This window comes from Python bivittatus, unplaced genomic scaffold, assembly GCF_059951505.1.
Source record: "Python bivittatus isolate LINGU-HERP-01145 unplaced genomic scaffold, Pbiv_v1 ctg000220_np1212, whole genome shotgun sequence".
Taxonomy (NCBI): domain Eukaryota; kingdom Metazoa; phylum Chordata; class Lepidosauria; order Squamata; family Pythonidae; genus Python; species Python bivittatus.
In genome coordinates, this window is record NW_028277048.1 from 21,916,766 (window position 1) to 21,944,738 (window position 27,973).

The window sequence follows — 27,973 nt, forward strand, 5'->3', positions numbered from 1 at the left end:
TTTACTTTCTGTACCCAAATAGTTCAGCAAACTGAACATCTCCCCCTTAATGCCAAATTTTTATTTTTATCCATAAAAATAAGTTTCATCAGCAACTTCCTCCTCCTCCTCCCAAGTGCCAGAGAGCTTTCTGAAGATCAGTGGCAAATGGTTGTACAAGAACTCTTCCTCTGGGAACCTTGCAAATTTCCCTCCTCTCTTGGAGCTCTGTTGTGCCTTCTTCCCCTTCCGTAGGGAGCCAGCTGAAACCAAGCATCCTTCATACACAGAATGCATATCCTTGTTTAGTGACCGCGTTCCGTTTCAGAGAAACGGTCGCTAATCAAAATGGCTGCTAATCAAAATGGTCGCCAAGCAAACCATGTGACTGAGAGAGAGAGAGAGAGAGAGACAGAGAGACGCCACGAAGGTCGCTGGTTGCTGCCACCTCATTCGGACAAAGTTCTCTCGTGAAGCTACGCCAGCCTTACTCTCACTCTGGTGTGCGTTGTGGTCAGGTGCAAAGGATTTCTTTGGAAAATGCATTTTTTACTTCTCTTTACTACTGTTTATTACCATTATATGTGCAAACAGTTGCTAACCGAGGCAGCCGCTAAACGGGGACTAAGTGTAACTGGCACCTTATCGGCTCCCAGTCCACATTCCCTCATGGGGTTTCAAACCTAACTCTGTCTTGTTGGGCCACATGTCTGCCTTCCCTCCCTCCCTCCCTCCGTCCCTTCCTTGTGCTTGAGGGGATTCGGTCTGCAACGCAGAAAGCTGCAGGCTGCTCTTCCCGCTAGTTCTTGCGGGCGCTTTTCGGGGCCCACCGCTGGCACCTCTCCAGGTCTGGGGTGCAGCAGCTGCACAAGGGCCTTTTGTAGATAAGAGACTTCCTGGCAGCCGGCTGGTCCGCTTCCCTGGCCGTGGCTCATTGTTTGGCACCCCCGGATCCTGGGTCTTGCCTGAGCTGTGCCAGCTCTCCCCTCACCCCCACCCCTGGCCTCCCTTCCGTTTGGTTCTCCCGTTCAACATCCAGATTGCCTTTAGGATTGCACAGTGAGACTCACACCTCTGCTGCATAAAAATACTGCCGTCTCTCTTCTCTCTGCCCCCTCTCTCGTCTTCTCCTCCTCCCTTTCCCAACCTGCCCTTTGCTCCGGCGCATGCCCTTGTAATAATTAGCACTGCTACCAGAGGTTACCCAGGAGCCAGTCAGCGTTTTCCCCAGCGGTGCGGCGAGGGCATTGCTCCACGGCCTCGGTTATTTCTTCAAGCGCTTTCCATCTTCCGACTGTAGTAGCACTAGCTCTGGCTCATCGTTGTTAGCTGGTGACCAAAGAAATAGAGTGGAGCAGAGGAGGGCATCACCATGCCAGGCAGGCACCAAGACATGAAACATTATACATTTATTTATTTATTTGTTTGTTTGTTTGTTTGTTTATCATCTCCCCCCAGTGGGGGACTCTGGGTGGCGTACCACAGATTAAAACAATAAATAAATACATAGTTAAAATTTATTAAAAAACACATTTAGACAAAGTAAAAGGAAGAGGAAAAATCCAGGAGGCCAATGGAAGCAACACCAGGCCTCTAGGGGGCTACCCAACCCCATATCTGATGGCCTCCCTCCCCACCCCAGACCAGATGGCAGAGCCAGGTCTTCAAGTCCCTCCAAAAGGCCAGGAGTGAGGGGGCCTGTCTAAGCTCTGGGGGCAAGATGTTCCAAAGGGCGGGAGCAACAGCAGAGAAGGCCCGCCTTCTGGACCCCGCTAGTCGGAGTTCTTTTGCCAAGGGGGTCTGGAGCATGCCCTCTCTGTGTGATCGGGTGGGACAGGTTGAAATCATGGGGGAGAGGCGGTCCCTCGGGTAGCCTGGCCCCATGCCATGTAGGGCTTTAAAGGTGATAACCAACACCTTGAATTGGACCCGGAAGCAAACCGGTACCCAATGCAGCTCACGGAGCAATGGTGTTACATGGGTCCTTCTTCAGACCCCAAAAATAGCTCGCGCAGCTGCATTCTGGACCAGCTGAAGCTTCCGGATACTCTTCAAGGGTAGCCCCATGTAGACCACATTGTACTAGTCTATCTGGGAGATAACAAGGGAATGAGTGACCATTCGAAGGGCATCCCGATCCAGGAAAGAGCGTAACTGGCGCGCAACCCGGAGCTGTGCAAAAGCCCTCCTGCCCGCGGCTGCCACCTGTTCTTTGAGCAGGAGCCGTGAGTCCAGGAGGACACCCAAATTATGCACTGGGTCTGTCTGGGGCAGTGCTACCCCATCCAGCACCAACGATGACAACTTCCTGGATACAGAGGAGCCATTAACCCACAGCCACTCCGTCTTACCAGGGTTCAGCTGGAGCCTGTTGTTCCCCATCCAGAACCTAACTACCTCCAGGCACCGCGAAAGGGCGGTCACAGCATCACTTATCTCACCTGGGGTGGAGATGTATAATTGAAAGCCGCAGAGAGATCAAGGACAGCAAGGATCTCCTTCCTTCCACTATTCCGCTCCCGCCAGAGATCATCCATAAGTGCAGCCAATGCCGTTTTCATTCCGTAACCTGGCCTGAAACCTGACTGATAAAGGTCCAGATAATCCATTTCCTTCAGAACCCTTTGGAGCTGTGATGCCACCACTTTCTCAACCACCTTCCCCAAAAAGGGGAGGTGGGAGACTGGACGGAAATTGTCCAGCATGGTAGGATCCAGGGAGGGCTTCTTGAGGAGGGGGTGCACCAACGCCTCTTTAAAGGGCGCTGGAAACACTCCCTCCTGCAACGATGTATTAACTATCGCCTGGATCCAACCGCATGTTACCTCCCGAGCTGCTTTCACCAGCCAGGAGGGCCATGGGTCCAGATGACAAGTGGTTGCCCTCACAGTCTGGAGGATCCTGTCCACTTCCTCAGGAACAACAGGAGCAAACCGTCCCCAGATAACTGGGCAAGAACGATCCCCTGGTATCTCCCCAGACCCTGCCACACTCAGAGTCCAACTTGGAACGAATCCAAGTGATTTCATCCTGCAGGTGCTCTGAGAATTCCTCCATGAGGCCCTGCAAATGAATCTCCAGATCCCCCTTACCGAGGAGGGATCTAGTGATCCCAAACAGGGCTGCCGGGCGGCACTCTGTGGACACGATAAGGGCGGAGAAGTATTGGCGCTTTGCCGCTCTTAGCACAACAATGTAGGCCTTAATAGCGGCTCTAATTTGTGTTCGGTCAGATTCGGTCTGTGACTTCCTCCAGTGGTGCTCTAGATGTTTCTTGGCCCTTTTCAGCACCCTCACCTCTTCCGTAAACCACGGGGAGTGTTGCGGCCAATGTGGCAAGAGAGGTCGCATAGGCGCGATTCTGTCCAAGGCCTGGACAGCTGCCTCCCTATTCCAAGCAGCAGCCAAGGCCTCCGCTGGACCATGCAGCAGATCCACGGGAATGCTCCCCAGCTCCCTCTGGAACCCTGATGGGTCCATCAGGCGCCAGGGGCAGACCAATCACATGGGTCCTGCCTCCCTGTGGAGCGGGGTGGCATAGGAGAAACTCAGGGTCACCAGGACGTGACTTGACCATGACAGCGGGGAAAGCTGTAAATCTCCCCTCAGATCACTTTGCCATTGTTCAGACAAGAAAACTAAATCCGGCTTGTGGCCACTGTCTTGGGTTGGGTCCCGCACAAATTGAGACGGGCCCATGGCTGCCATGGTCACCATGAACTCCCGAGCCGCCTCCAAGGACTGTCCCAGGGATGGCAGGTTGAAGTCCCCCATAACCATAAGCCTGGAGAACTCCACCGCCAGGCCCGAGATTGCCTCCAGCAGCTCAGGCAGGGAGGCTGCCACGCAGCAGGGAGGCTGGTACAGTAGCAGCACTCCCAACTGTTCATGGGAACCCAATCTAAGAAACAGTGTCTCGCAGCCAGAAACCTGTGGAGCAATGCCCCTGAAGGCCCCAGAGACTCTCGGATGACAACAGCCACCCATCCTCCCCTACCCTGGCATCTCGGCTGGCGCCATGCCGTAAACCCAGCAGGGCACATTTTTGAGAGGGGCACCCCCCCCTCGGGCCCCAGCCAGTTCTCGGTGATACGTGCCAGGTCCGCCCCCTCCTCAGTGATCAAGTCACATATGAGGGGGGCCTTGTTTTTAACTGACCTGGCATTAAGCAGCAGGAGCCGGAGCCCTATGAACCTGCTGGTCAGGGCCTGGGAGCGAGCAAGGAGGGCCAGAACACGCCACCAGTAGCACACACCAGGGGCATCTTCCCCGAAGATCGCCTGCTGTCCTGCTCCCGTCTTATCGTCCCCTACCCATCACCACCTCGATAATGTAGCCCACCACATCGTTCCCAGGGGTGCCAGGCCCAGATACCTGCAATCACGGACCCCTGGAGTCCCCGATCTGAGGCAAAGATCCCTCTATCCAGTCAGACATCCACATTCAAAACCAAACACTCCCAGGTGAGGGAGATCCTGCTCACCCACCAGCTCACAATCTCGGAGCTGGCTGGGATACCCCCCCTCCATCAACCACACACCACAATCACACTCTGACCCCCTGCACGACCTCTCTCACTAGTCAGCAGTGCGAGCATCCCATACACTCACTCACACCTCCTGGCTCTTGCCCCAGTTCGCCCCTCTTGAAAACAAGAGTCAATTGGGATGCCATCTGGCACCCCCCCCGCTGCTGCCCAACTGTTCCTCCAAAGCTAAGGGGTCTTCCTCCACAGTTGGACAGCCACCCTGCATCAGGGCCTGCTGGGGTTCACCGCATCGTACAGGGCTCACTGGGACCTGCTGACCCTGCTAGGCCTGGAGTCCATTGGGCTGTTGGGCCCACTGGGCCTGGGGTTGGAAATGTCATGCCAAGCCCCACCAGAGTTCGTCACATTGCGCTGCTGGTCACTGGAGCCTGCCACGCCGCACCGCAGTTCATCTGGGCTCCCCGAGGTTCGCTGCGCCCCATGGGGCTCGGATAGTCTGAAGGCTCGCCACCAGTCACCGCCCATGCCGGGACCCAGCAGAATCCTCCGCGCCACTCCGGAACTCAGCGGGCTTGCCACGATGCACCGCTGCTTCCCGGGGCCCACTGCATCAACCCCACGCTCATTGCGGATCGCCGCCCATGCCAGAGCCTGGTAGAGCTCCCCGCCCTGCTCTGGGGATTGATGGGGCCCGCTGCCCTGGGCCAAAACTGCACTGGAGTTTGCCAGGTCTGCTGCTCGTTGCTCGCCCGGTTTTGCCACTCTCCGCCGCGCTCTCTCCGCCGCGCTCTGCTGCTCCGCTGCCCTGCTGCCCTGTCCTAGGGCTTGCGGCTGGGTGACCCATCCGAGGGGGAAAACCCTTCCAAGGTCTCCCTCCACACCCAACTCAGCCCTAGGAGGTGGAAAAAATCCCGGGGGGGGGGATAATCCCACAATCGTCCCCCTTCTACCGCACCCGGCGTTTGCTGGTAGTCCCCATCTTGGATCATCTTAAGCATTGTCTAATTCCCAGTCTAGCCCATTTCATTTTCAAAGCAAAGGGTGCGTGTCTGTGTGTGGATTTAGTAATATGCAAAGATACACGTCCTTTAAAATCAATTTACTGATTATGTGCCATTAGGTCAGTGTCGACCCTAAGTAACCACAGAATGCTGAAATCCCTCAACATTTTGGCATTCTCACGTAAGATCATGGGAATGCGATGGCTGAAATCTCATAAGGTTTGCTGATCTCAGACACTTTAAGTGGGAATAACTATTTTTAGGATAGGTGCCAATGCCAAGTGCGAGATCATGCAGTGGCACGTGAAGATATTGCCAATCACTGGCACAGCCTAATGTAGAAAGGCATATTAAAACTGGCAAGATGACACCTAGAACAACAATTTTCTGTCACGTTTTCCAACTCGGTAATATAGAATACAGCTTCATCTCTTTGGAAGGTAGCCACAGCTGTGGTACAGGAGAGGATACAGCACAAGGCCGTCAAGGCATGAGAGACACAACGCTGTTTTACAGCTGAGGGACGGATCCCAACACAGGCTGCCAGTTGACTGTTTCTCATGCTGACAAGCAGATGGTTTGCCTAATCAAGGAGGGCTGACTTGTTCTTATTCTTTCCCTCTATCCACAGTTCACCAAACATTAGTCGGCAATAAATGGCAGAAGACAGACCTCCACCTGGTTACGGACTGTATGGAACATGCCCTGATCTCTCCCTACCCTCATAGCCGCTACACTGCAGGCCGAGAGGTCAAACTCTTCTTCATCCCCCTCTCTTACTTGCCAACCTCACTGGCAGATTATATTATGACTTACGGCCACCCCAGACCAGCCAAAAGTCTGTATTGATCATAGTCTCATCGTTTGTACAAGAACCAGACTATACTCCTCATTTAGCAACTACCTCGGTTACTGACCCTTCACAGACACTACAGTAATAAAAAATTCATTTACCAACCAATGGGCGCATTTACCACCAAATTTCATATGCATTATAACAATGCACACTGCCCTACAATGTACACTCTCTCTCTCTCTCTGTCGTGTGTTCACTTAGCAACCATTTCGCTTCACAACCCGGTTGTTGGAACAGACTTCGGTGACTGAACGAGGAATGGGTGTATAGAAATGAGGAGACACACGGATTATAGCAAGGTGCTTTGGAGTTTTAAAAAATTTAATCTGCTGGATAGGTGCACGACTGAAGAGAGTTACTAGTTCCAAGTCTGTCATTTGCACAAAAACTGAAACCTCCCTCATTTAGGAGCCTTAATAAGGAACTGAAGTTCATTTCCTCTTAAATCTCAAATAAACTTGAGCCAATCTGTTTTCATGTTCTTTGACTAATAAGTCCACTTTTATGTGACTCAGAAGAGTTCTATCCATTCAAAACCACTGCTTTTGGGCAGAATATATGATGACACTAGACAGCAATTACAGAAGGAGGAGAAGGAGACTTCAGAGGACCCTGTGGACAGCAGCCTGCCTCAGAGACCCCACCCCACCCCACCCCCGGACCTCCGAGGTCCTAGGAGAGCTTTTCAGAGCCTTGCCAGAACCGATCGGGTCATCTAGGGACAGCCGCCTCCTTGTGAGGTTCATGGGGTGTGGGTGACACAATAGGCCTCTGCTGCTCCCGCTTCCTGGAACTCTCTCCCTGCTGGTGGTGCCTGCAGCCCCCACCTTGGTGACATCCTGCAACCAAGTTAAAGCTGGATTGTTCCACCTGGCCTTTGGCCTTCGGCCCCCAGCGGATTTGGACAGCGTTGTCTGTCTTAGTTATTTAATTTAATTTCAGGTTGTGTTATGTACTTCGTTGTCTTATTTGGTTGCTCCGTGCCAGCCACAGTCCTTCAGGATGAGGATGGGGTTGTAAAATAATTGGTAAACTAGACAAAGGGGGTGTTACCTGGAATTTTAGGCTTCATTATTACCTTTTTAATAAAGGTGATATTGGCCTTTTAGCGTTTTAGCATGGCATCCATGCCTCCTTTTGAAGTTGAGGAATCCCTGTTTTCCTTTTGGAGTCCTTGAATGTTGCAAGCATTAAAGAAACAAGACTGGATGGGAAAGCAGACGATGCAACATATTTTAAGAGTATCTGTCTTTTCTCACATCTAACCAAACAAACAAACCAAACAAAGCCTTTGCACAACAGTCAGTGGCAGAAATGCAGACCCTTCTTCCCTACTGAGCAGAAGGAAGGGGCAGGTTGACCTCTTCCAATTGCACCGCAGCTCCCCTCATACGCACCATTGTGGGAACACAGCAGTTGTGTGGATTTGCAAAGAATCAGCCGCCAGATCAAGCCAAACTCCCTTTTAGAGCTGAATCAGCACAGTGGTGTGTGTGTTTTCTTTTTATGAGCAAAAACACTGGAGCGGTTGCTCTGAAGGCAGACCTGTGAAGCTCTCCAGCTACCTTTGTCCTTGAAAAACCTTGAACAAATATTGTTTCAGCTGAAGCCTGGGGATGGGTTCAGTTAACAGTTTAATCCCCCAGGAAAACAGGCCCGCCATAAGTTCTGCAGGGCTTGAGGGTCACAAGCAGAACGATCTTTCCATGGGTATTGTTTGCGTGACAGCAGCCAATCAGCCATGACTCTCTGCTATCCTTCCATGAGACCGTGGTTCTCGACGGCTAACATGAGGCCCTCAGAGTGAAAAAGCCTAGGTTCTCATAACTTTCCCACAGCAAGGAGGGACCGGTGCTGAGTGGCAAAAGGAGGAGGAAGCTGGAGCCTCAAAGCAAAGTATTCTGGGAAGAAGGAGAGATGGAGGTGTCATGGCTGGCCGTGTCACCATACACTAGTCTCCCTCTCCTAGGCTATTCCCATGTGTGGGTGGGAATATTTGCAAGGATTTCCAAGAATCGGAGCTGGCAGACCAATCTGGATGCTAGGCCCTGCTGGCTTCGTTCAAGTCAAGTCTCATTTAGAGCTCCTTTCCCACTATTTCCCACTAGGGAAAGTGGGAGAGTAGGGATAAAGAAATTAGACTCGTCATAAAATACTCCCTGAGATCAAAGTATGATTTCCTTTCTTGTTCAGAGTTTATAAGTTTCTTGAGATAAGTGTCAAGGCCGAGGACCATCTGTCTTCACTAAATAACTGTCCTTTGTGTTGTGATCTTTTCTTCCTTCGTGATTCACACATTCTTACCAACAAAAGGCAAGACTTCTTTCATCACCTTTCATCCCCATGGCTCGCCTTGGTGTGACCCTTTCCTTTTTGTAAACACATTCAGATTCCAAGCCTAATCACTTTAACCAGTAAGTACCAGAAAGTCTTCTTACCAGGACGTTTTGTTAAAAGGTGATTTCTATTCCTTACAAAACACACCAGAAACATCCCCAGAGGCGTCTTCAGTGCTGTGTCACAGATCGATTTCTGGGAAACTCACTCTGTTTGGATGACGCTCCCAGGGCTCACCCAGCGATCAACTGACGGCAGCAGAGATACATCAAATTATAATCTGTTATTAGCATCTGGCTGTAAATAAATTTATATAAATGGCCTTCTAATTTCTGCAGCCCAGATCTGATAGCTCTGGCTTTGGATCACATCAGTATTCAGCCAGTATTCAGCCGCAGCTCACCACACATGTAACCAGGGCCTCTTTAATGCCAATTCAGTGTTCCATCCACAACACCACAATGCGTTGTGCCCTTCTCACATATTTGTCCTTGCCAGGAGAGACTGGTTGGGTCTGCTGGGTTCAGTTCTAGGAGAAGGGGTATTTCAAGGGGCTTCAACGGTGGCTTTTAGAGCTGGGTGTTTTGTATCGTGGAACTACCTCTTCATTTTAGATCTTGAAAAGCAGAACGTTTAACCGTAACAAAAGAGTTGACTGTGTCAACCATGGAATAAGAGATCGAGTTAGAGGTATATGGCTGATAACTATTATAATACGACTGCTCTAAAATACCTTGTTTGTATTGACTAATGTTGCACTGCACAATTGTAATTAAAATAAGAAAGGAAAGTAAAGGAAAGGAAAGGAAAGGAAAGGAAAGGAAAGGAAAGGAAAGGAAAGGAAAGGAAAGGAAAGGAAAGGAAAGGAAAGGAAAGGAAAGGAAAGAACTGTGCACAGAATCCTTTAAACTATCACCTTATTAGTCCCTTATCTGGGATCAGTAAATTATACACCAGATTTTTGTACTGTGACCTTTTGCACTGGGTGCTTTGGGAGAATAATTTGGCCCCAGACCAGGCAGGGTTTAGACCTGGTCAATCCCCTGTGGACTAATTCACAATATTGCCGCAGCTAGCCAAGAAATATTATACTCTTCCCAAAGGCAACTTTCACATTGTCTTCATCAATTTAAAGACATGTGAGACACTTTGGAGAAAACTGGCTGCAACCTTGATTCATCACCATCTTCCAAAAACGCCTTCTTAATTTAGGCAAGAAAATCATGATAACATTGGCATGCTAATTAAAAATAATGGGAATTTTGGGGCACATTGAGGACACGGAGTAAGAGTTAACCAACACAGGACCTTTGTTCCCCACACATGTTTTCACCCACTCAGTTGCTGCTGCAACACTCTCAGTGCTGGTGACATCCAGCAGGGTGGTTTTTAACCGGTCTGATGTGAGTTCCTCCAGCTGTTCTGCCCCTTCTGGAGTGAGACACGCGGCCAACACCTGCAGGCCCCGGGCATCCAGCTGCCTGGCTAGCTGGTTCCCAAAGCCAGAGTCACACCCCGTGATGAAGACGTATTTCTCCGTCAGGTTCTCCACCGTCTGTCTCTCCCAGTACCATCGTCGAAGGAGGTAAAGCCCCACCAGGGCAGCCAGGTAGAGCCACATAGCTGACACCTACCAGGATTGAAAATTACGGGTCATAATCAGGGGAGCTAGGCCATCTGGGAAGAAGGAGAGCTTAAGCCAGTAGGAGAAAATGTAAATCCAAGCAGAAGTCTATTTTTAGTAGGCCAGCTTCATGGCATAGCACCACATTGACAACACAGCAAGGAACTTGGCAAATAGATCTTAAAAACTTGGATTGGACTCTCTCAAGAGAAAGGAATGACCTATAAGGGCCAAGCTGAGCTCCAAAAAGGAGTTTGAATCTTAGCTGAAAAAACTTTTATCGCTGCTGGTATATCTTGAGCTGCTTTGAAGAAGTGGAAAGATTGTAGAGCTGCCGCTGGTTTTTGTGCATTCAGACTGACATAATCGGCATGAAATTTGCGGTTATCCAAGGCATGAAGAACAATCCCCAGGTATTTAAAAATCTTGACTTGCTCTATTAGATGATTGCTTAACCGCCAGATATGTATCTTAGGGCGCTTGGCAAAAACCATAGGGCATGGTTTTCGAGTAATTAATTTCTAGCCAATCTTCTTGGCAATGCTCATCGAGCGTACGGAGTGCCCTCTTCAGGCCAATCTGTGTCCGAGAAAGCACCACGGCATCATCTGCATATAGAAGAACAGAGATGTGTCTGTTTCCCAGTTTTCGGGGGTGCAGAGGTGGGCTATTCAGTTTGTCTACAAGTATTACAAGAATTAACGTATAAATTAAAGAGAAGGGGAGCTAGGATACACCCTTGTCTTGCTCCTCTCTCGACTGGAATTTCCTTGGTGGAATGTCCATACATATTACACCACACATTCATCCAAGAGTTTTCATAAAGCTTATATTTAAGAAACAGTAATCTTCTATCCATCGAGGAACAGTTCAGTTTTTCCCACAGTTTGGCTCTGGCAATGAGATCAAAAGTGCATCTTAAATCAATAAACGCTGCCTAAAGGGTTGAGTGAGCTCCAGAGGAATATTTTTCAACCAGATGTTGAAGAATTAGGGCCTGGTCAAACATTGAGCGACCCTCTCTAAAGCCTGCCTGCTCCTCAGCCAAGAAATTCTTCATTACAACCCAGTCCCAGAGCTTGTTGTATAGGTGTCTGGCATATCATTTGCTGACCACACTGAGAAGGCTGATGGGCCGATCCTTGGCAGGTAAATCTCTGCCTCCATTTTTGTAGATTGGAATCGTCAGAGCTCGGCCCCAATCATCAGGGATCTTACCATAGTTATCAATATACGTGAATAGGGGGGCCAGGACAGGTGCCCACCAGTCTAGATTATTACGAATGACCTCCGCTGAGATGAGATCATATCCTGGAGCTTTATTCGATTTCAGCTGTTTTACCAGGTTTATGATCTTGGAGCCTGAGACTGGGGGCCACCAGGGAAGTAAGTGATATTCTAATCCCCTCTTTGGATAAAGTGGTTCCTCCTGTGTATACGATGATCTGAGGTGATCTTCCCAGGCTGAAGCTGGAATAAGAGGTGAAATTTGTATGTTAGAGGAAGCAGATTGAGTAGTTACACATTTCCAGAATAAAGCTGAATTCTCAGAGCGAGTAGCAGAGATTAATTTATTCCAGGACTCCCTCTGGGCCTGCCTCTTCTTTACCCACAGCAGCTGTTTATATCCCTTTTGAGAAGCAGCAAATCCTGCATTGAATGGGAGAGAGGGTCATTTTTATATCCCTTAAAGCTAGAGATCAGTTGTTTCTTAGCTGCTTGACATTCACTATCAAACCAAGTTGGTTTGGGGGACGCTGGTTCCTCTTTACTCTGACTGGGTGGGTGGAAAGAATTGGCTGAAGAAGTTGAGCTACTTGTGTGTAAGATGACACACAACTAGTTCAACTTCTTCAGCCAATTCTTCAGCCAATGACGCACCACTAGTTCAACTTTTGTGGGGCATATATTGCCCGCTTCTCTTTCAGCTCACCGGCTGCTCTCAAGTGCATAACCCTGCACCAACGTTGACTGCCACACAAGGATTTTCCTCCAACCTCTGGCATTATCCCAAGCAGATGTAACATCTTCATCATTCTTGCCATACAGATTTTTCCAAAGGAACTGGCTGAACTTCTGATTTACTTTCTGTACCCAAATAGTTCAGCAAACTGAACATCTCCCCCTTAATGCCAAATTTTTATTTTTATCCATAGAAATAAGTTTCATCAGCAACTTCCTCCTCCTCCTCCCAAGTGCCAGAGAGCTTTCTGAAGATCAGTGGCAAATGGTTGTACAAGAACTCTTCCTCTGGGAACCTTGCAAATTTCCCTCCTCTCTTGGAGCTCTGTTGTGCCTTCTTCCCCTTCCGTAGGGAGCCAGCTGAAACCAAGCATCCTTCATACACAGAATGCATATCCTTGTTTAGCGACCGCGTTCCGTTTCAGAGAAACGGTCACTAATCAAAATGGCTGCTAATCAAAATGGTCGCCAAGCAAACCATGTGACTGAGAGAGAGAGAGACAGAGAGACAGAGAGACGCCACGAAGGTCGCTGGTTGCTGCCACCTCATTCGGACAAAGTTCTCTCGTGAAGCTACACCAGCCTTACTCTCACTCTGGTGTGCGTTGTGGTCAGGTGCAAAGGATTTCTTTGGAAAATGCATTTTTTACTTCTCTTTACTACTGTTTATTACCATTATATGTGCAAACAGTTGCTAACCGAGGCAGCCGCTAAACGGGGACTAAATGTAACTGGCACCTTATCGGCTCCCAGTCCACATTCCTTCATGGGGTTTCAAACCTAACTCTGTCTCGATGGGCCACATGTCTGCCCTTCCTTCCTTCCTTCCTTCCTTCCTTCCTTCCTTCCTTCCTTCCTTCCTTCCTTCCTTCCGTCCGTCCTTCCTTCCTTCCGTCCTTCCTTCCTTCCTTCCTTCCTGGTGCTTGAGGGGATTCTGTCTGCAACGCAGAAAGCTGCAGGCTGCTCTTCCCGCTAGTTCTTGCGGGCGCTTTTCGGGGCCCACCGCTGGCACCTCTCCAGGTCTGGGGTGCAGCAGCTGCACAAGGGCCTTTTGTAGATAAGAGACTTCCTGGCAGCCGGCTGGTCCGCTTCCCTGGCCGTGGCTCATTGTTTGGCACCCCCGGATCCTGGGCCTTGCCTGAGCTGTGCCAGCTCTCCCCTGGCCTCCACCCCTGGTCTCCCTTCCTTCTGGTTCTCCCGTTCAGCATCCGGATTGTCTTTAGGATTGCACAGTGAGACTCACACCTCTGCTGCATAAAAATACTGTCGTCTCTCTTCTCTCTGCCCCCTCTCTCGTCTTCTCCTCCTCCCTTTCCCAACCTGCCCTTTGCTCCGGCGCATGCCCTTGTAATAATTAGCACTTCTACCAAAGATTACCCAGGAGCCAGTCAGCGTTTTCCCCAGCGGTGCGGCGAGGGCATTGCTCCACAGCCTAGGTTATTTCTTCAAGCGCTTTCCATCTTCCGACTGTAGTAGCACTAGCTCTGGCTCACCGTTGTTAGCTAGTGATCAAAGAAATATTGGGGAGTAGAGGAGGGCATCACCTTGCCAGGCAGGCACCAATAAATGAAAGGTTATACATTTATATATTTATTTGTTTGTTTGTTTGTTTGTTTGTTTATTTATCATCTCCCCCCAATGGGGGACTCTGGGCGGCTTACAACAGATTAAAACAATAAATAAATACATAGTTAAAAATTATAAAAAAACACATTTAGACAAAGTAAAAGGAAGAGGAAAAATCCAGGAGGCCAATGGAAGCAACACCAGGCCTCTAGGGGGCTACCCAACCCCATATCTGATGGCCTCCCTCCCCACCCCAGACCAGATGGCAGAGCCAGGTCTTCAAGTCCCTCCAAAAGGCCAGGAGTGAGGGGGCCTGTCTAAGCTCTGGGGGCAAGATGTTCCAAAGGGCGGGAGCAACAGCAGAGAAGGCCCGCCTTCTGGACCCCGCTAGTCGGAGTTCTTTTGCCAAGGGGGTCTGGAGCATGCCCTCTCTGTGTGATCGGGTGGGACAGGTTGAAATCATGGGGGAGAGGCGGTCCCTCGGGTAGCCTGGCCCCATGCCATGTAGGGCTTTAAAGGTGATAACCAACACCTTGAATTGGACCCGGAAGCAAACCGGTACCCAATGCAGCTCACGGAGCAATGGTGTTACATGGGTCCTTCTTCGGACCCCAAAAATAGCTCGCGCAGCTGCATTCTGGACCAGCTGAAGCTTCCGGATACTCTTCAAGGGTAGCCCCATGTAGACCACATTGTACTAGTCTATCTGGGAGATAACAAGGGAATGAGTGACCATTCGAAGGGCATCCCGATCCAGGAAAGAGCGTAACTGGCGCGCAACCCGGAGCTGTGCAAAAGCCCTCCTGGCCGCGGCTGCCACCTGCTCTTCGAGCAAGAGCCATGAGTCCAGGAGGACACCCAAATTATGCACTGGGTCTGTCTGGGGCAGTGCTACCCCATCCAGCACCAACGATGACAACATCCTGATACAGAGGAGCCATTAACCCACAGCCACTCCGTCTTACCAGGGTTCAGCTGGAGCCTGTTGTTCCCCATCCAGAACCTAACTACCTCCAGGCACCGCGAAAGGGCGGTCACAGCATCACTTACCTCACCTGGGGTGGAGATGTATAATTGAAAGCCACAGAGAGATCAAGGAGAGCAAGGATCTCCTTCCTTCCACTATCCCGCTCCCGCCAGAGATCATCCATAAGTACGGCCAATGCCGTTTTCATTCCGTAACCTGGCCTGAAACCTGACTGATAAAGGTCCAGATAATCCATTTCCTTCAGAACCCTTTGGAGCTGTGATGCCACCACTTTCTCAACCACCTTCCCCAAAAAGGGGAGGTGGGAGACTGGACGGAAATTGTCCAGCATGGTAGGATCCAGGGAGGGCTTCTTGAGGAGGGGGTGCACCAACGCCTCTTTAAAGGGCGCTGGAAACACTCCCTCCTGCAACGATGTATTAACTATCGCCTGGATCCAACCGCATGTTACCTCCCGAGCTGCTTTCACCAGCCAGGAGGGCCATGGGTCCAGATGACAAGTGGTTGCCCTCACAGTCTGGAGGATCCTGTCCACTTCCTCAGGAACAACAGGAGCAAACCGTCCCCAGATAACTGGGCAAGAACGATCCCCTGGCATCTCCCCAGACCCTGCCACACTCAGAGTCCAACTTGGAACGAATCCAAGTGATTTCATCCTGCAGGTGCTCTGAGAATTCCTCCATGAGGCCCTGCAAATGAATCTCCAGATCCCCCTTACCGAGGAAGGATCTAGTGATCCCAAACAGGGCTGCCAGGCGGCACTCTGCGGACGCGATAAGGACGGAAAAGTATTGGCGCTTTGCCGCTCTTAGCACAACAATGTAGGCCTTAATAGCGGCTCTAATTTGTGTTCGGTCAGATTCGGTCTGTGACTTCCTCCAGTGGTGCTCTAGATGTTTCTTGGCCCTTTTCAGCACCCTCACCTCCTCCGTAAACCACGGGGAGTGTCGCGGCCAATGTGGCAAGAGAGGTCGCATAGGCGCGATCCTGTCCAAGGCCTGGACAGCTGCCTCCCTATTCCAAGCAGCAGCCAAGGCCTCCGCTGGACCATGCAGCAGATCCACGGGAATGCTCCCCAGCTCCCTCTGGAACCCTGATGGGTCCATCAGGCGCCAGGGGCAGACCGATCACATGGGTCCTGCCTCCCTGTGGAGCGGGGTGGCATAGGAGAAACTCAGGGTCACGAGGACGTGACTTGACCATGACAGCAGGGAAAGCTCTAAATCTCCCCTCAGATCACTTTGCCATTGTTCAGACAAGAAAACTAAATCCGGCTTGTGGCCACTGTCTTGGGTTGGGTCCCGCACAAATTGAGACGGGCCCATGGCTGCCATGGTCACCATGAACTCCCGAGCCGCCTCCAAGGACTGTCCCAGGGATGGCAGGTTGAAGTCCCCCATAACCATAAGCCTGGAGAACTCCATCGCCAGCCCCGAGATTGCTTCCAGCAGCTCAGGCAGGGAGGCTGCCACGCAGCAGGGAGGCTGGTACAGTAGCAGCACTCCCAACTGTTCATGGGAACCCAATCTAAGAAACAGTGTCTCACAGCCAGAAACCTGTGCAGCAATGCCCCTGAAGGCCACCAGAGACTCTCGGATGACAACAGCCACCATCCTCCCCTACCCTGGCATCTCGGCTGGCGCCATGCCGTAAACCCAGCAGGGCACATTTCTGAGAGGGGCACCCCCCCTTGGGCCCCAGCCAGGTCTCGGTGATACATGCCAGGTCTGCCCCCTCCTCAGTGATCAAGTCACATATGAGGGGGGCCTTGTTTTCAAATGACCTGGCATTAAGCAGCAGGAGCCAGAGGCCAGGGCCCCTATGAACCTGCTGGTAAGGGCCTGGGAGCGAGCAAGGAGGTCCGGAACACGCCACCAGTAGCACACACCAGGGGCGTCTTCCCCAAAAATGGCCTGCCTCCTGCTCCCTCCATATCGTCCCCTACCCATCACCACCTCGATAATGTAGCCCACCGCATCGTTCCCAGGGGTGCCAGGCCCAGATACCTGCAATCGCGGACCCCTGGAGTCCCCGATCTGAGGCAAAGATCCCTCTATCCAGTCAGACATCCACATTCAAAACCAAACACTCCCAGGTGAGGGAGATCCCGCCCACCCACTAGCTCACACTCTCGGAGCTGGCTGGGACCCCCCCCATCAACCACACACCACAATCACACTCTGACCCCCTGCATGCCTCTCTCACTAGTCGGCAGTGCGAGCATCCCAAACACTCACTCACACCTCCTGGCTCTTGCCCCAGTTCGCCCCTCTTGAAAACAAGAGTCAATTGGGATGCCATCTGGCACACCCCCCCTGCTGCCCAACTGTTCCACCAGAGCTAAGGGGTCTTCGTCCACAGTTGGACAGCCACCCTGCATCAGGGCCTGCTGGGGTTCACCGCAACGTACAGGGCTCACTGGGACCTGCTGAGCCTGCTAGACCTGGAGTCCAATAGGCTGTTGGGCCCACTGGGCCTGGGGTTGGAAATGTCATGCCAAGCCCTACCAGAGTTCATCACATTGCGCTGCTGGTCACTGGAGCCTGCCACGCCGCACCGCAGTTCATCTGGGCTCCCCGAGGTTCGCTGCACCCCATGGGGGTTGGATAGTCTGAAGGCTCGCAACCAGTCACCGCCCATGCCGGGACCCAGCAGAATCCTCCACGCCACTCTGGAACTCAGCGGGCTTGCCACGATGCACCGGGGCTTCCCAGGGCCCACCGCATCAACCCCACGCTCATTGCGGATCGCCGCCCATGCCAAAGCCTGGTAGAGCTCCCCGACCTGCTCTGGGGATTGATGGGGCCCGCCGCCCCGGGCCAAAACTGCACTGGAGTTTGCCAGGTCTGCTGCTCGTAGCTCGCCAGGTTTTGCTGCTCTCCACCACGCTCTCTCCGCCGCGCTCCGCTGCTCCGCTGCCCTGCTGCCCTGTCCTAGGGCTTGCGGCTGGGTGACCCATCCGAGGGGGAAAACGCCTTCAAGGTCTCCCTCCACACCCAACTCAGCCCTAGGAGGTGGAAAAAATCCCTGGAGGGGGGGGTAATCCCACAATCCTCCCCCTTCTACCGCACCCGGCGTTTGCTGGTAGTCACCATCTTGGATCATCTTGAGCATTGTCTAATTCCCAGTCTAGCCCATTTCATTTTCAAAGCAAAGGGTGCGTGTCTGTGTGTGGATTTAGTAATATGCAAAGATACACGTCCTTTAAAATCAATTTACTGATTATGTGCCATTAGGTCAGTGTCGACCCTAAGTAACCACAGAATGCTAAAATCCCTCAACATTTTGGCATTCTCACGTAAGATCATGGGAATGCGATGGCTGAAATCTCATAAGGTTTGCTGATCTCAGACACCGGGAACGGGAATTGCTAGCACCCATCCTCCCCAGGGAGTCAGTGGCAGAAATGCAGACCCTTCTTCCGTACTGAGCAGAAGGAAGGGGCAGGTTGACTGCTTCCAATTGCACCGCAGCTCCCCTCATACGCACCATTGTGGGAACACAGCAGTTGTGTGGATTTGCAAAGAATCAGCCACCAGATCAAGCCAAACTCCCTTTTAGAGTTGAATCAGCACAGTGGTGTGTGTGTTTTCTTTTTATGTGAGACCGTGGTTCTCCACAGCTAACATGAGGCCCTAAGAGTGAAAAAGTGTAGGTTCTCATAACTTTCCCACAGCAAGGAGGGACCGGTGCTGAGTGGCAAAAGGAGGAGGAAGCTGGAGCCTCAAAGCAAAGTATTCTGGGAAGAAGGAGAGATGGAGGTGTCATGGCTGGCCGTGTCACCATACACTAGTCTCCCTCTCCTAGGCTATTCCCATGTGTGGGTGGGAATATTTGCAAGGATTTCCAAGAATCGGAGCTGGCAGACCAATCTGGATGCTAGGCCCTGCTGGCTTCGTTCAAGTCAAGTCTCATTTAGAGCTCCTTTCCCACTATTTCCCACTAAGGAAAGTGGGAGAGTGGGGATAAAGAAATTAGACTCGTCATAAAATACTCCCTGAGATCAGAGTATGATTTCCTTTCTTGTTAAGAGTTTATAATTTTCTTGAGATAAGTGTCAAGGCCGAGAACCATCTGTCTTCACTAAATAACTGTCCTTTGTGTTGTGATCTTTTCTTCCTTCGTGATTCACACATTCTTACCAACAAAAGGCAAGACTTCTTTCATCACCTTTCATCCCCATGTCTCGCCTTGGTGTGACCCTTTCCTTTTTGTAAACACATTCAGATTCCAAGCCTAATCACTTTAACCAGTAAGTACCAGAAAGTCTTCTTACCGGGATGTTTTGTTAAAAGGTGATTTCTATTCCTTACAAAACACACCAGAAACATCCCCAGAGGCGTCTTCAGTGCTGTGTCACAGATCGATTTCTGGGAAACTCACTCTGTTTGGATGACGCTCCCAGGGCTCACCCAGCGATCAACTGACGGCAGCAGAGATGCATCAAATTATAATCTGTTATTAGCATCTGGCTGTAAATAAATGTATATAAATGGCCTTCTAATTTCTGCAGCCCAGATCTGATAGCTCTGGCTTTGGATCACATCAGTATTCAGCCAGAAATCAATCAGCTCAGCTGACAGAGTCAGATAACAACACGCGGACACTGAGGTGCAGAGCTGATTCTGGAGCAAAAGAAAGACCCCACACAAAAGTGTTGTGAATATCAAAATTATGTCTTTTAGATGTTAACTCTTAGGAACACAAAAGATGAAAGAAAAACAGAACAGAAACAAGTGAGATACAGTTAGTCCTTGCTTACCGACCTGTATACCTGTATTTGGCCACATTCTAGAAGACACGTTTTTGCTTACTGACCGTAATTATTCCTGGCAACTGCATCACTAAGCGCCACAGTCTGTAAGTGAAGGAGCATGTGACCATGACGGACTTATAGCATCGCTTCGCATTTGCTCATTTAGCGAGACATTAGGTGACTGCAACTTCCAATTTTACTGCCACCTTGCAGAATGTCGCAAGCCTATTGTGAAGCACGCCATGTGACTGCAGGACGCTGCAATGGTACTGAATACCCATTGATTGCAAAGTGCCCGAATATCAATCACGTGATCACGGGGACACTACAGCGGACATGAATGTGAAGATTGGTCATAAAGTTGCTTTTTCAGCACCATCATAACTTTGGAGAGTTGCTAAACGAGGCAGTCAGTAAGGGAGGCCTACCTGTACTTGGCCACATTCTAGAAGACACTTTTACCTAGCTTTTCAATTATTTCCAGAAAATATTGATGGACAGGAGTTTTGTCACCTCAGCTGATCCATACTGCACATTTGCTACACACAACAGAAACAAAGAAGCAAAAGCCTTGTGTCTGCAAGAAAGATAGAACTGCCTTCACTTCTGTTCATGTTGAAATCTATTCTACCCTCCAACACAGCCTCATTAAATCCTCAAAGGCTAAAAGGTAGCAAATGCCACACGATGACAGGATTATGCAAAACACTTCAAAGGAGCGTTTCACAAAGCAGCTGGGCACAAACTGAGCATCTCTCCTCAAAGTCTTAAAGCAGCCATGTCCTCCAGCAGTCTCAAGCTGCTTTCCAGCCATTTCTCACTTGTGTTGTGTGCATGCAGACATCAGTTTGGCATCAATGGGACATGTGAAGGCAAGAACTGAGAAGCAAGGCAGCCTCTGAAACAGTCACACAAACCTTCCAAAAGGCACAGCTCTTCCGTGCTCCTTCAGAAGGAGGTCATACTCACGCTGCTGCCTTTTGTGAAGGGCCTCATTCTAATGCTTTGGGTGGCCCCAACACTTCCCATCATTGCCACGGCTCACCACGCATGTAACCAGGGCCTCTTTAATGCCAATTCAGTGTTCCATTCACAACACCACAATGGATTGTGCCCTTCTCACATATTCGTCCTTGCCAGGAGAGACTGGTTGGCTCTGCTGGGTTCAGTTCTAGGAGAAAGGGTATTTCAAGGGGCTTCAACGGTGGCTTTTAGAGCTGGGCATTTTGTATCGTGGAACTACGTCTTCATTTTAGATCTTGAAAAGCAGAACGTTTAACCGTAACAAAAGAGTTGACCGTGTCAACCATGGAATAAGAGATAGAGTTAAAGGTATATGTCTGATAGCTATTATAATACGACTGCTCTAAAATACCTTGTTTGTATTGACTAATGTTGCACTGCACAATCTTTATTAAAATAAAGGAAAGGAAAGGAAAGGAAAGGAAAGGAAAGGAAAGGAAAGGAAAGGAAAGGAAAGGAAAGGAAAGGAAAGGAAAGGAAAGGAAAGGAAAGGAAAGGAAAGGAAAGGAAAGGAAAGGATTGTGCACAGAATTGTCTGGATGAGAATGACTGTTGGCTGAATCAATTCTTTCAGTGTTTCCAGTGGAATTAAAGTTGATATTTTCTGTTTCCCGCATTCTCTGCCGATTACTCTTTCCTGGCACTGAATCTGGTTCTTTTATACCATGAAATAATACTCAAGCTAACGGCTGTTTTTGTGCAATTTCTTTATTTATAGCTTTTACTTCTTTAAAAACCCATTTTTAGCCTGAGACGAGACAACAAGGTAGCAACAAAAGAAAAACATGTCAAACAAATTGAAGGAAGCTCTTTAATGGACTTCATTTAGGAGAAGACTTGGACAATTGGTACACCACTTTCACATTTATACATTTGTTGAATGTTTGCAAAAGTGAGAGGGCCCTACTTGTCGAAATGAGCTCTTGCGAATCCAGGCAGGATGCAAAACCATGTCTTCTCTTCTGAATGATGGCTAGCTCTCAAGTTAGTAGTGGGACAATCTAACTTGTGTGTGCTGTTACATACAAAACAACTAGAAACAGCCAGTCCACCACCCAGCTTGGCCAATAAGAGGCAGGCAGGAAGAGCAGCTTTGCATCGCAGCCAGCAGAGTAGCGAGCACGAGGATGGCGGGATGTTAAGGCGTGCTCTATACGGTCCGTCACCAAACGGAGGTTCTTCACACTATATGTCTTGGAATGTTGCATCATCTTGCAATCTAGGTATGAGAAGCATTAAGCACAGAAACTATCATCCATGAGAAATTGTGAAGTTTCTAGTAATAGCCCTGGCTTTTAAAATCAGTGCCAAACTAACTCTGCATGGATAGTTAAGCTTATCAACATGTTGAAATTGTCATCATATATTTATTTCTTCAGATGTTTCTGTGGTGCTCAATCCAGAAATTCTAGGTGGTTTACAATGATACACTTGCCATATAATAAAATAAATTCCAAACACCAAGACATTTAAAAAAGGAATAAAGTCAATAAGAAGTGATCTAATAAACTAAAGGAAATCATGTCAGACAGGACTGCCCATAGCACCTCAACACTCAGTGCAGCACAATGGTCTATTCAGCCTTACAACAACTAGGAGGTTGGAGCCCCCAGCCCTCAGGGGATAATCTATTGCACAAGGGGGGGGGCAGCCCCCAAGAAGGACCACTCAGCAATCATAGAAAGGAATGGGCGATGGGCTGAAAGAGGTTGAAAGAGAGGGGGGAAATGAGAGAACTGTAAAGAGAGGAATTGTGAACAAGGGCTCCTCCTCCAGGCCGCTGAGTTAAAACAAGATCTACCAGCCAGGCCAAAATGGCCACTGTGGAGAGTGACCATTTACAAGACAGAAAGGGCCACCTATAGTAGCTTGTACTGCGCAGATCCTGACCACTTTAGAAACAAAGTGGTGAGCAAACGATGCCAGATAGCATCCACAACAAAAAAAGGACATTGGAAGCAGTTGAAACACATGACTTTAAAACTGGAATAGCTACAGATGACATTAAACTGCCTCAGGGAAGTTCATGAGAACATGGCAGGAAAATGTGGTTACTGGGTAAGGGAGGAATGGCCTTGTGTGTTGCACACCCCAAACTTACCTCCTACACGATTTCCACACATCTCTTCCCCTAACTCTTCCCATATAATCGCTCCCAGGACATCACTACTCACAAGCCACAGTTCCAAAGCAGAAGAGAAATTGAGTGTTGGGACAGAGAAGATCATGCTGGCACATTTTTGGGACACTTCACAGACTGAAGGAAAGCAAGTTAAACCATGACCCCATGGCTGCCCTGCATACCTGGCCCTCTAGCACTTTCTCGGTTACAACCAAACAGCCTTCCCCCACAAGCTCTTTCCCCTTTAACTCACACATTTTCAAGAACTTCTGCCCATAGCTTTCTTGAATGTCTGGGGCTAGCTGGCGCCATATTCTCTGCAAGGACTCCTGCTGATGATTGTAGATTGATGTTGAAAAACGACCAGGTTCAACCATGCTGACGTGGACCCCAAAAGTCTGCATCTCTTGCCTGGATTGAAACCAAAGCAATAAGAACAAAAGAAAGGACTTGTTCTTAGACAAAGGATCCACAACATTCAATGTCCTGCTCCCACAAGCATCAAATACACAAAATTACCCTCTTCTGCTGGAATTCTCTAAAAGGAGGTTCAGAAGGGTGACAGAAACTGTCCCCCAAATATAATGGTGCCTTCCATGTCCGATTGACATGCCTTACTAGGAACCTTCGCTAGACATTTCCCATTGTTTTCGTGGAACCGATTTCCAAATGGCGCCTTCTTTTGGACCACCGCAGAGAGGCCGATACCTCAGGTTTTAAACTGGTTGTGACAACTCTCTGGCTAGAAGAAGAAATGCCAGTGCATTTCAGTTGCATTCAGTTGATGGGGTAATTGATATGATACCAGTCTTACTGTTTATGTTTAATTAAAACATCTTTACCCCACGGTCTCTAAATGGGATCTAAAAAGCATTTAACCTGGCTAAAAAAAATAGTTAAAAACAGGATCTTAAGGTATAATATCCACATGAAAGACAGACTTTACAAAATGCAATATATGTAGTCCTTGGTTTCTGACAGTAATTGGGACCAGAAACTTCATTACTAAACAACACGGTGGGAATGTGTGACATCAAGTGACTGGGCCAACTTATGATGGCAGTTCTGGCTGTCCTAGTTGCTGTTCTTAGGCAAATCCCATGTGGTTGCAGTGTCCCACAGTCACGCAATCATTTGTGACCTCTTGCCAGTTTCCCCATTGACTTTATTTATATATACCTAAAAAAAAAATTCCCCTCTCACCTCCCTGGATGGTGTGTGTCTTCCTCAATCTCGGGTCCTCTACCAGAGGCCTGGGAGTTTGAGGGTTCTGCGCAGGATCTTAGCTGTTCGCAGCACTCCACTCTTCTGCACAGAGAGCTCTGAGGTTGTTCCTGGGATCTGTTGTAGCCCCTCTCCCAGCTTAGGAGTCACAGTCCCAAGTGCTCCTACCACCACTGGGACCCCCTGGCCTTTACTTTCCACATCCTCTCTATTTCCTCCTTCAGGCCCTGGTACTTCTCCAGCTTCTCATGCTCCTTCTTCCTGATCTTGCTGTCACTTGGCACTGCTACATCTATCACTACCGCTGTCTTCTGGTCTTTGTCTACTATCTATCTATCTATCTATCTATCTATCTATCTATCTATCTATCTATCTATCTATCTATCTATCTATACCTGCACACACACACACACACACATATTCATATACATATAGTATCTTATACTGACACTGAAGAGGACAGGCCATCTGGCATACACAGCTGTGACTTCCTGTGCCTGAGCCCCTTTGTCTGCCTCCGAACCGATCCCATCAGGGAACTCCTCTCTACCCAGTGGTAGGACGAGCCCAGCGTGTAGCTTGGAAGTCCTTTGTGTGGGTCCTGACAAGTAAAAAGGGTTCCGGATAGCTGGCCTTGTATTTTGGCTTTAGTTGAAACACAGATGAGAACTCTTCAGCGTTTACTTTACCTCAGACTGTCAGAAAAGGCTTCCACCCCGTATTTGGATATAGGATAGCCTCCTCCATAGCACGACAGTCTTCCCAGAACACTGGACACATTGACCACCCTCCCTTTGGCCTTCCTTACAAAGGGCAGCATGTGAAGCGTTACATCAATTAACCCAAGCAGGTTGACGTCCAGCACTGATACAAAGTCCTTCTTGGTCAGCCACTCGTTGGGAGCTGTTGGGTAAGCAATACCTGCATTGTTTATCAGTCCCCAAAGTCCTGTGGAATCAGAGGAGATAAGACTGTTACAAGCTTCTCATCCATCCATCCATCCACCCTCCATATCTATCTATCTGTCATGGAATTTTTGCCAAAGACAGGAGCACAGCTCTGAGAAGAAGAGCCATGTTTATTGCAATGATCGTTGGGGGCCTGCTTTCAAGAAAGAGGGACCCTGAACAATAGAAAAGCATAGAATTTATACACTTTTGAGGTTGAGAGGTGGGGAATCTGAGGGCTCTGATTGGTGGATAGGTTTGGATAGGTGTTAAATGGGGTATAAATGGTTTTTCTATGGTGAGATAAGAACCATGGCAAACCCTTAAGCAGACAGGTGGTGGCCCTCCCATTGTTTCTGTATGTTAGAGGGCTATTTTTGGTAGTGGAACATGGGCACTCCTGGGTCATGCAATAGCTTGGAGCTGACCCTGTTTTGCAGGAGCAGAGAATGGCAGAAAGAAGTGGAGAAAAGAGAGTGAGGAGAGGCAAGGGGGAGGGGGTCACGTTTCCAGCTTTATTTTATTATTTTTCCATCCATCTATCTATCTATCTATCTATCTATCTATCTATCTATCTATCTATCTATCTATCTATCCATCCATCCATGCATCCATCCATCCATCCATCCATCCATCCTCCCATAGAATCAAGATTCCTAACCCCAAATCTGTCAAGAAAATGACAGCCCTTCAGAATAGACCAGACTAGGAATCCAAAGTGATGAATGCTAATATTATTTTTATTATAAAATTACAGTAATAGAATCTTGCAGAGACAGGGACTGCTACAGTTGGCCACAAACATTTATTTGAAGATCCTTCATGGATCTAAGCCTGGTGACCCAGAGGGTGAATAAACCTTTTGGGGCTATAGAGGGGCGCTGCACGACATTCTATGTTAATGATTAATGTTTTTGCCTCTCATTGTAAACATTTCTCTGCCTTTCCATCTAGCAAGAGACCACATATCCCGGGAGGCTCCTTCATTATTAACTGAGCAGAGCCGATCTTTACAAGCCCTTGATTCCCTTGCCACCAACAGTTAATTTTGTCCAGGATGGTCTAAGAAGCAGAAGATTTATATGAGCTGAAGAAAAACAGAACAGGGTCTAATAAGCTGTCTGTGGCTGTGGCTCAATTTTTTGAAGCCCCAGCAGTTGCTCATTTGAAACCATGGACAAGTGTGGCTAGAAATATTTATGAAATAATTAGTATATTCCAACAAATTATTGGTTTACCTCAGAAATATCTAAAATATGGTCAGCTTTTTTCTCTTCTTCAATTCAAAGAGCAGACTAAACCCTGCTTGGATAGAGAATGTGTTGCAGGGAAAATAACAATAATACCCCAATATGTGTGATCCTTCTTCTCGGGAAAACCTTTGTACTCTAAAAAGAGTTAGAAGAGGCTTCTCAAGGAGAAGAAAGAGACGTTATCCATTAAAGACCTGGACTAAGCTCCAGCAGGCTATAACAAAGATATTTCCATGGCCTATTTAATACACCTTCAAGTTGCGGTTCTTATATTTTGCCACTCTGAAGTCCAAAACTTAAGTTCCCAACTGAAAAATAGTAAAGCCCCTGGAAAAGACATAATTTCACCGGATTGCTTAAAATCTACTCTGCTTGGTGCGCATCTGTGCTAGTTCCCTTTTTCCTGCCACAAATAACATCTTACAGATCTTCAAAAAATGGTTCAATTCTATCATTCTTCCTACATACAAAAAAGGGGAGAAGTCCAATCCTATAAACTATCACCTTATTAGTCCGTTATCTGGGATCAGTAAATTATACACCAGATTTTTGTACTGTGAACTTCTGCACTGGGTGCTTTGTGAGAATAATTTGGCCCCAGACCACGCAGGGTTTAGACCTGGTCAATCCCCTGTGGACCACCTAGCCAAGAAATATTATACTCTTCCCAAAGGGAACTTTTACATTGTCTTCATCGATTTAAAGGGCACCCGTGATTCCACACCATGTGAGACACTTTGGAGAAAACTGGCTGCAACCTTGATTCATCACCATCTTCTAAAAACGCCTTCTTAATTTAGGCAAGAAAATCATGATAACATTGGCATGCTAATTAAAAATAATGGGCATTTTGGGGCACACTGAGGACACGGAGTAAGAGTTAACCAACACAGTACCTTTGTTCCCCACACATGTTTTCACCCACTCAGTTGCTGCTGCAACACTCTCAGTGCTGGTGACATCCAGCAGGGTGGTTTTTAACCGGTCCGATGTGAGTTTCTCCAGCTGTTCTGCCCCTTCCGGAGTGAGACACGCGGCCAACACCCGCAGGCCCCGGGCATCCAGCTGCCTGGCCAGCTGGTTCCCAAAGCCAGTGTCACACCCCGTGATGAAGACGTATTTCTCCGTCAGGTTCTCCACCGTCTGTCTCTCCTGGTACCATCGTCGAAGGAGGTAAAGCCCCACCAGGGCAGCCAGGTAGAGCCACATGGCTGACACCTACCAGGAAGAAGCAAGCGGTGTGAATGGGTGGGCAGAGGTGCACGTAGCAGGTCTGGGAAGCCCAGACATTTTATTGTGAAAGAATTGGCTAGTTGCCCTTGTTCACAAGACAAACAGAGGCAAGAAGGACTTGTACATTACAGCTGGCTTTCTGGAATAACATTGGGATTTTAAAAAATGTTAGCTGATTACTGCTAACCCACGTAGCAGAACCCACGAATCAGTGGGAATAGATCATAGAAGACAAGCTAAGTTCCCCAAAATGCTCTTTTTCAGAGCCAATTTTAACCTCTTTGTGAATGGATGGGGAGAGAGGCTCATAGCACTTTTGTGAAGCCCAGACGTTTTACTGTGAAAAAATTGGCCAGTGGCCCTTGTTGACTCCTAAGCAATCCATTCTTCTTGGTTGCTTGAGCTTACACCAAAGTCTCTAGCCACCGTTTAGCCACCTTCAGACTGACTTCTGTTGCTCTCAACTGCTGCTCTACTCTGCTGCTGAAGCTTGCGCTTGGCAGTTCCTCAGGCTGTGCTGGGGTGAAAAGGAAGGCGCGTCACCAGCCGCTGGCTGGCTGTAGCTTCTCAGCATGGCTGCTGGAGTGGTGAAGCCGCTGAGCTCTGCTTCTCT

General features: G+C 48.9%; 1 protein-coding gene across 1 annotated transcript; it reads right to left on the minus strand.

Annotated features, from left to right (window-relative positions):
- Positions 1-21,378: 21,378 nt before the first annotated feature.
- Positions 21,379-27,407, minus strand: LOC148216294 (retinol dehydrogenase 16-like). The gene is made up of 4 exons (XM_088138099.1): positions 27,024-27,407; positions 24,617-24,875; positions 22,957-23,114; positions 21,379-21,800 (listed from the first exon to the last, which is right to left on the minus strand). Exons 1-4 carry the CDS (start codon positions 27,334-27,336, stop codon positions 21,583-21,585), a joined length of 948 nt encoding a protein of 315 aa, XP_087994225.1. The 5' UTR covers positions 27,337-27,407; the 3' UTR covers positions 21,379-21,582.
- Positions 27,408-27,973: the final 566 nt, after the last annotated feature.

Coding starts and splice junctions, on each gene's coding strand:
- LOC148216294 (XM_088138099.1), bottom strand. CDS start 27,336: ATGTGGCTCTACCTGGCTGCCCTGGTGGGGCTTTACCTCCTTCGACGA. Junction 24,876..27,023: donor AACATGTGTGGGGAACAAAG/GTACTGTGTTGG, acceptor CTGATTCCACAG/GACTTTGGGGACTGATAAAC. Junction 21,801..22,956: donor GCAGAAGTTCTTGAAAATGT/GTGAGTTAAAGG, acceptor TCTCATACCTAG/ATTGCAAGATGATGCAACAT.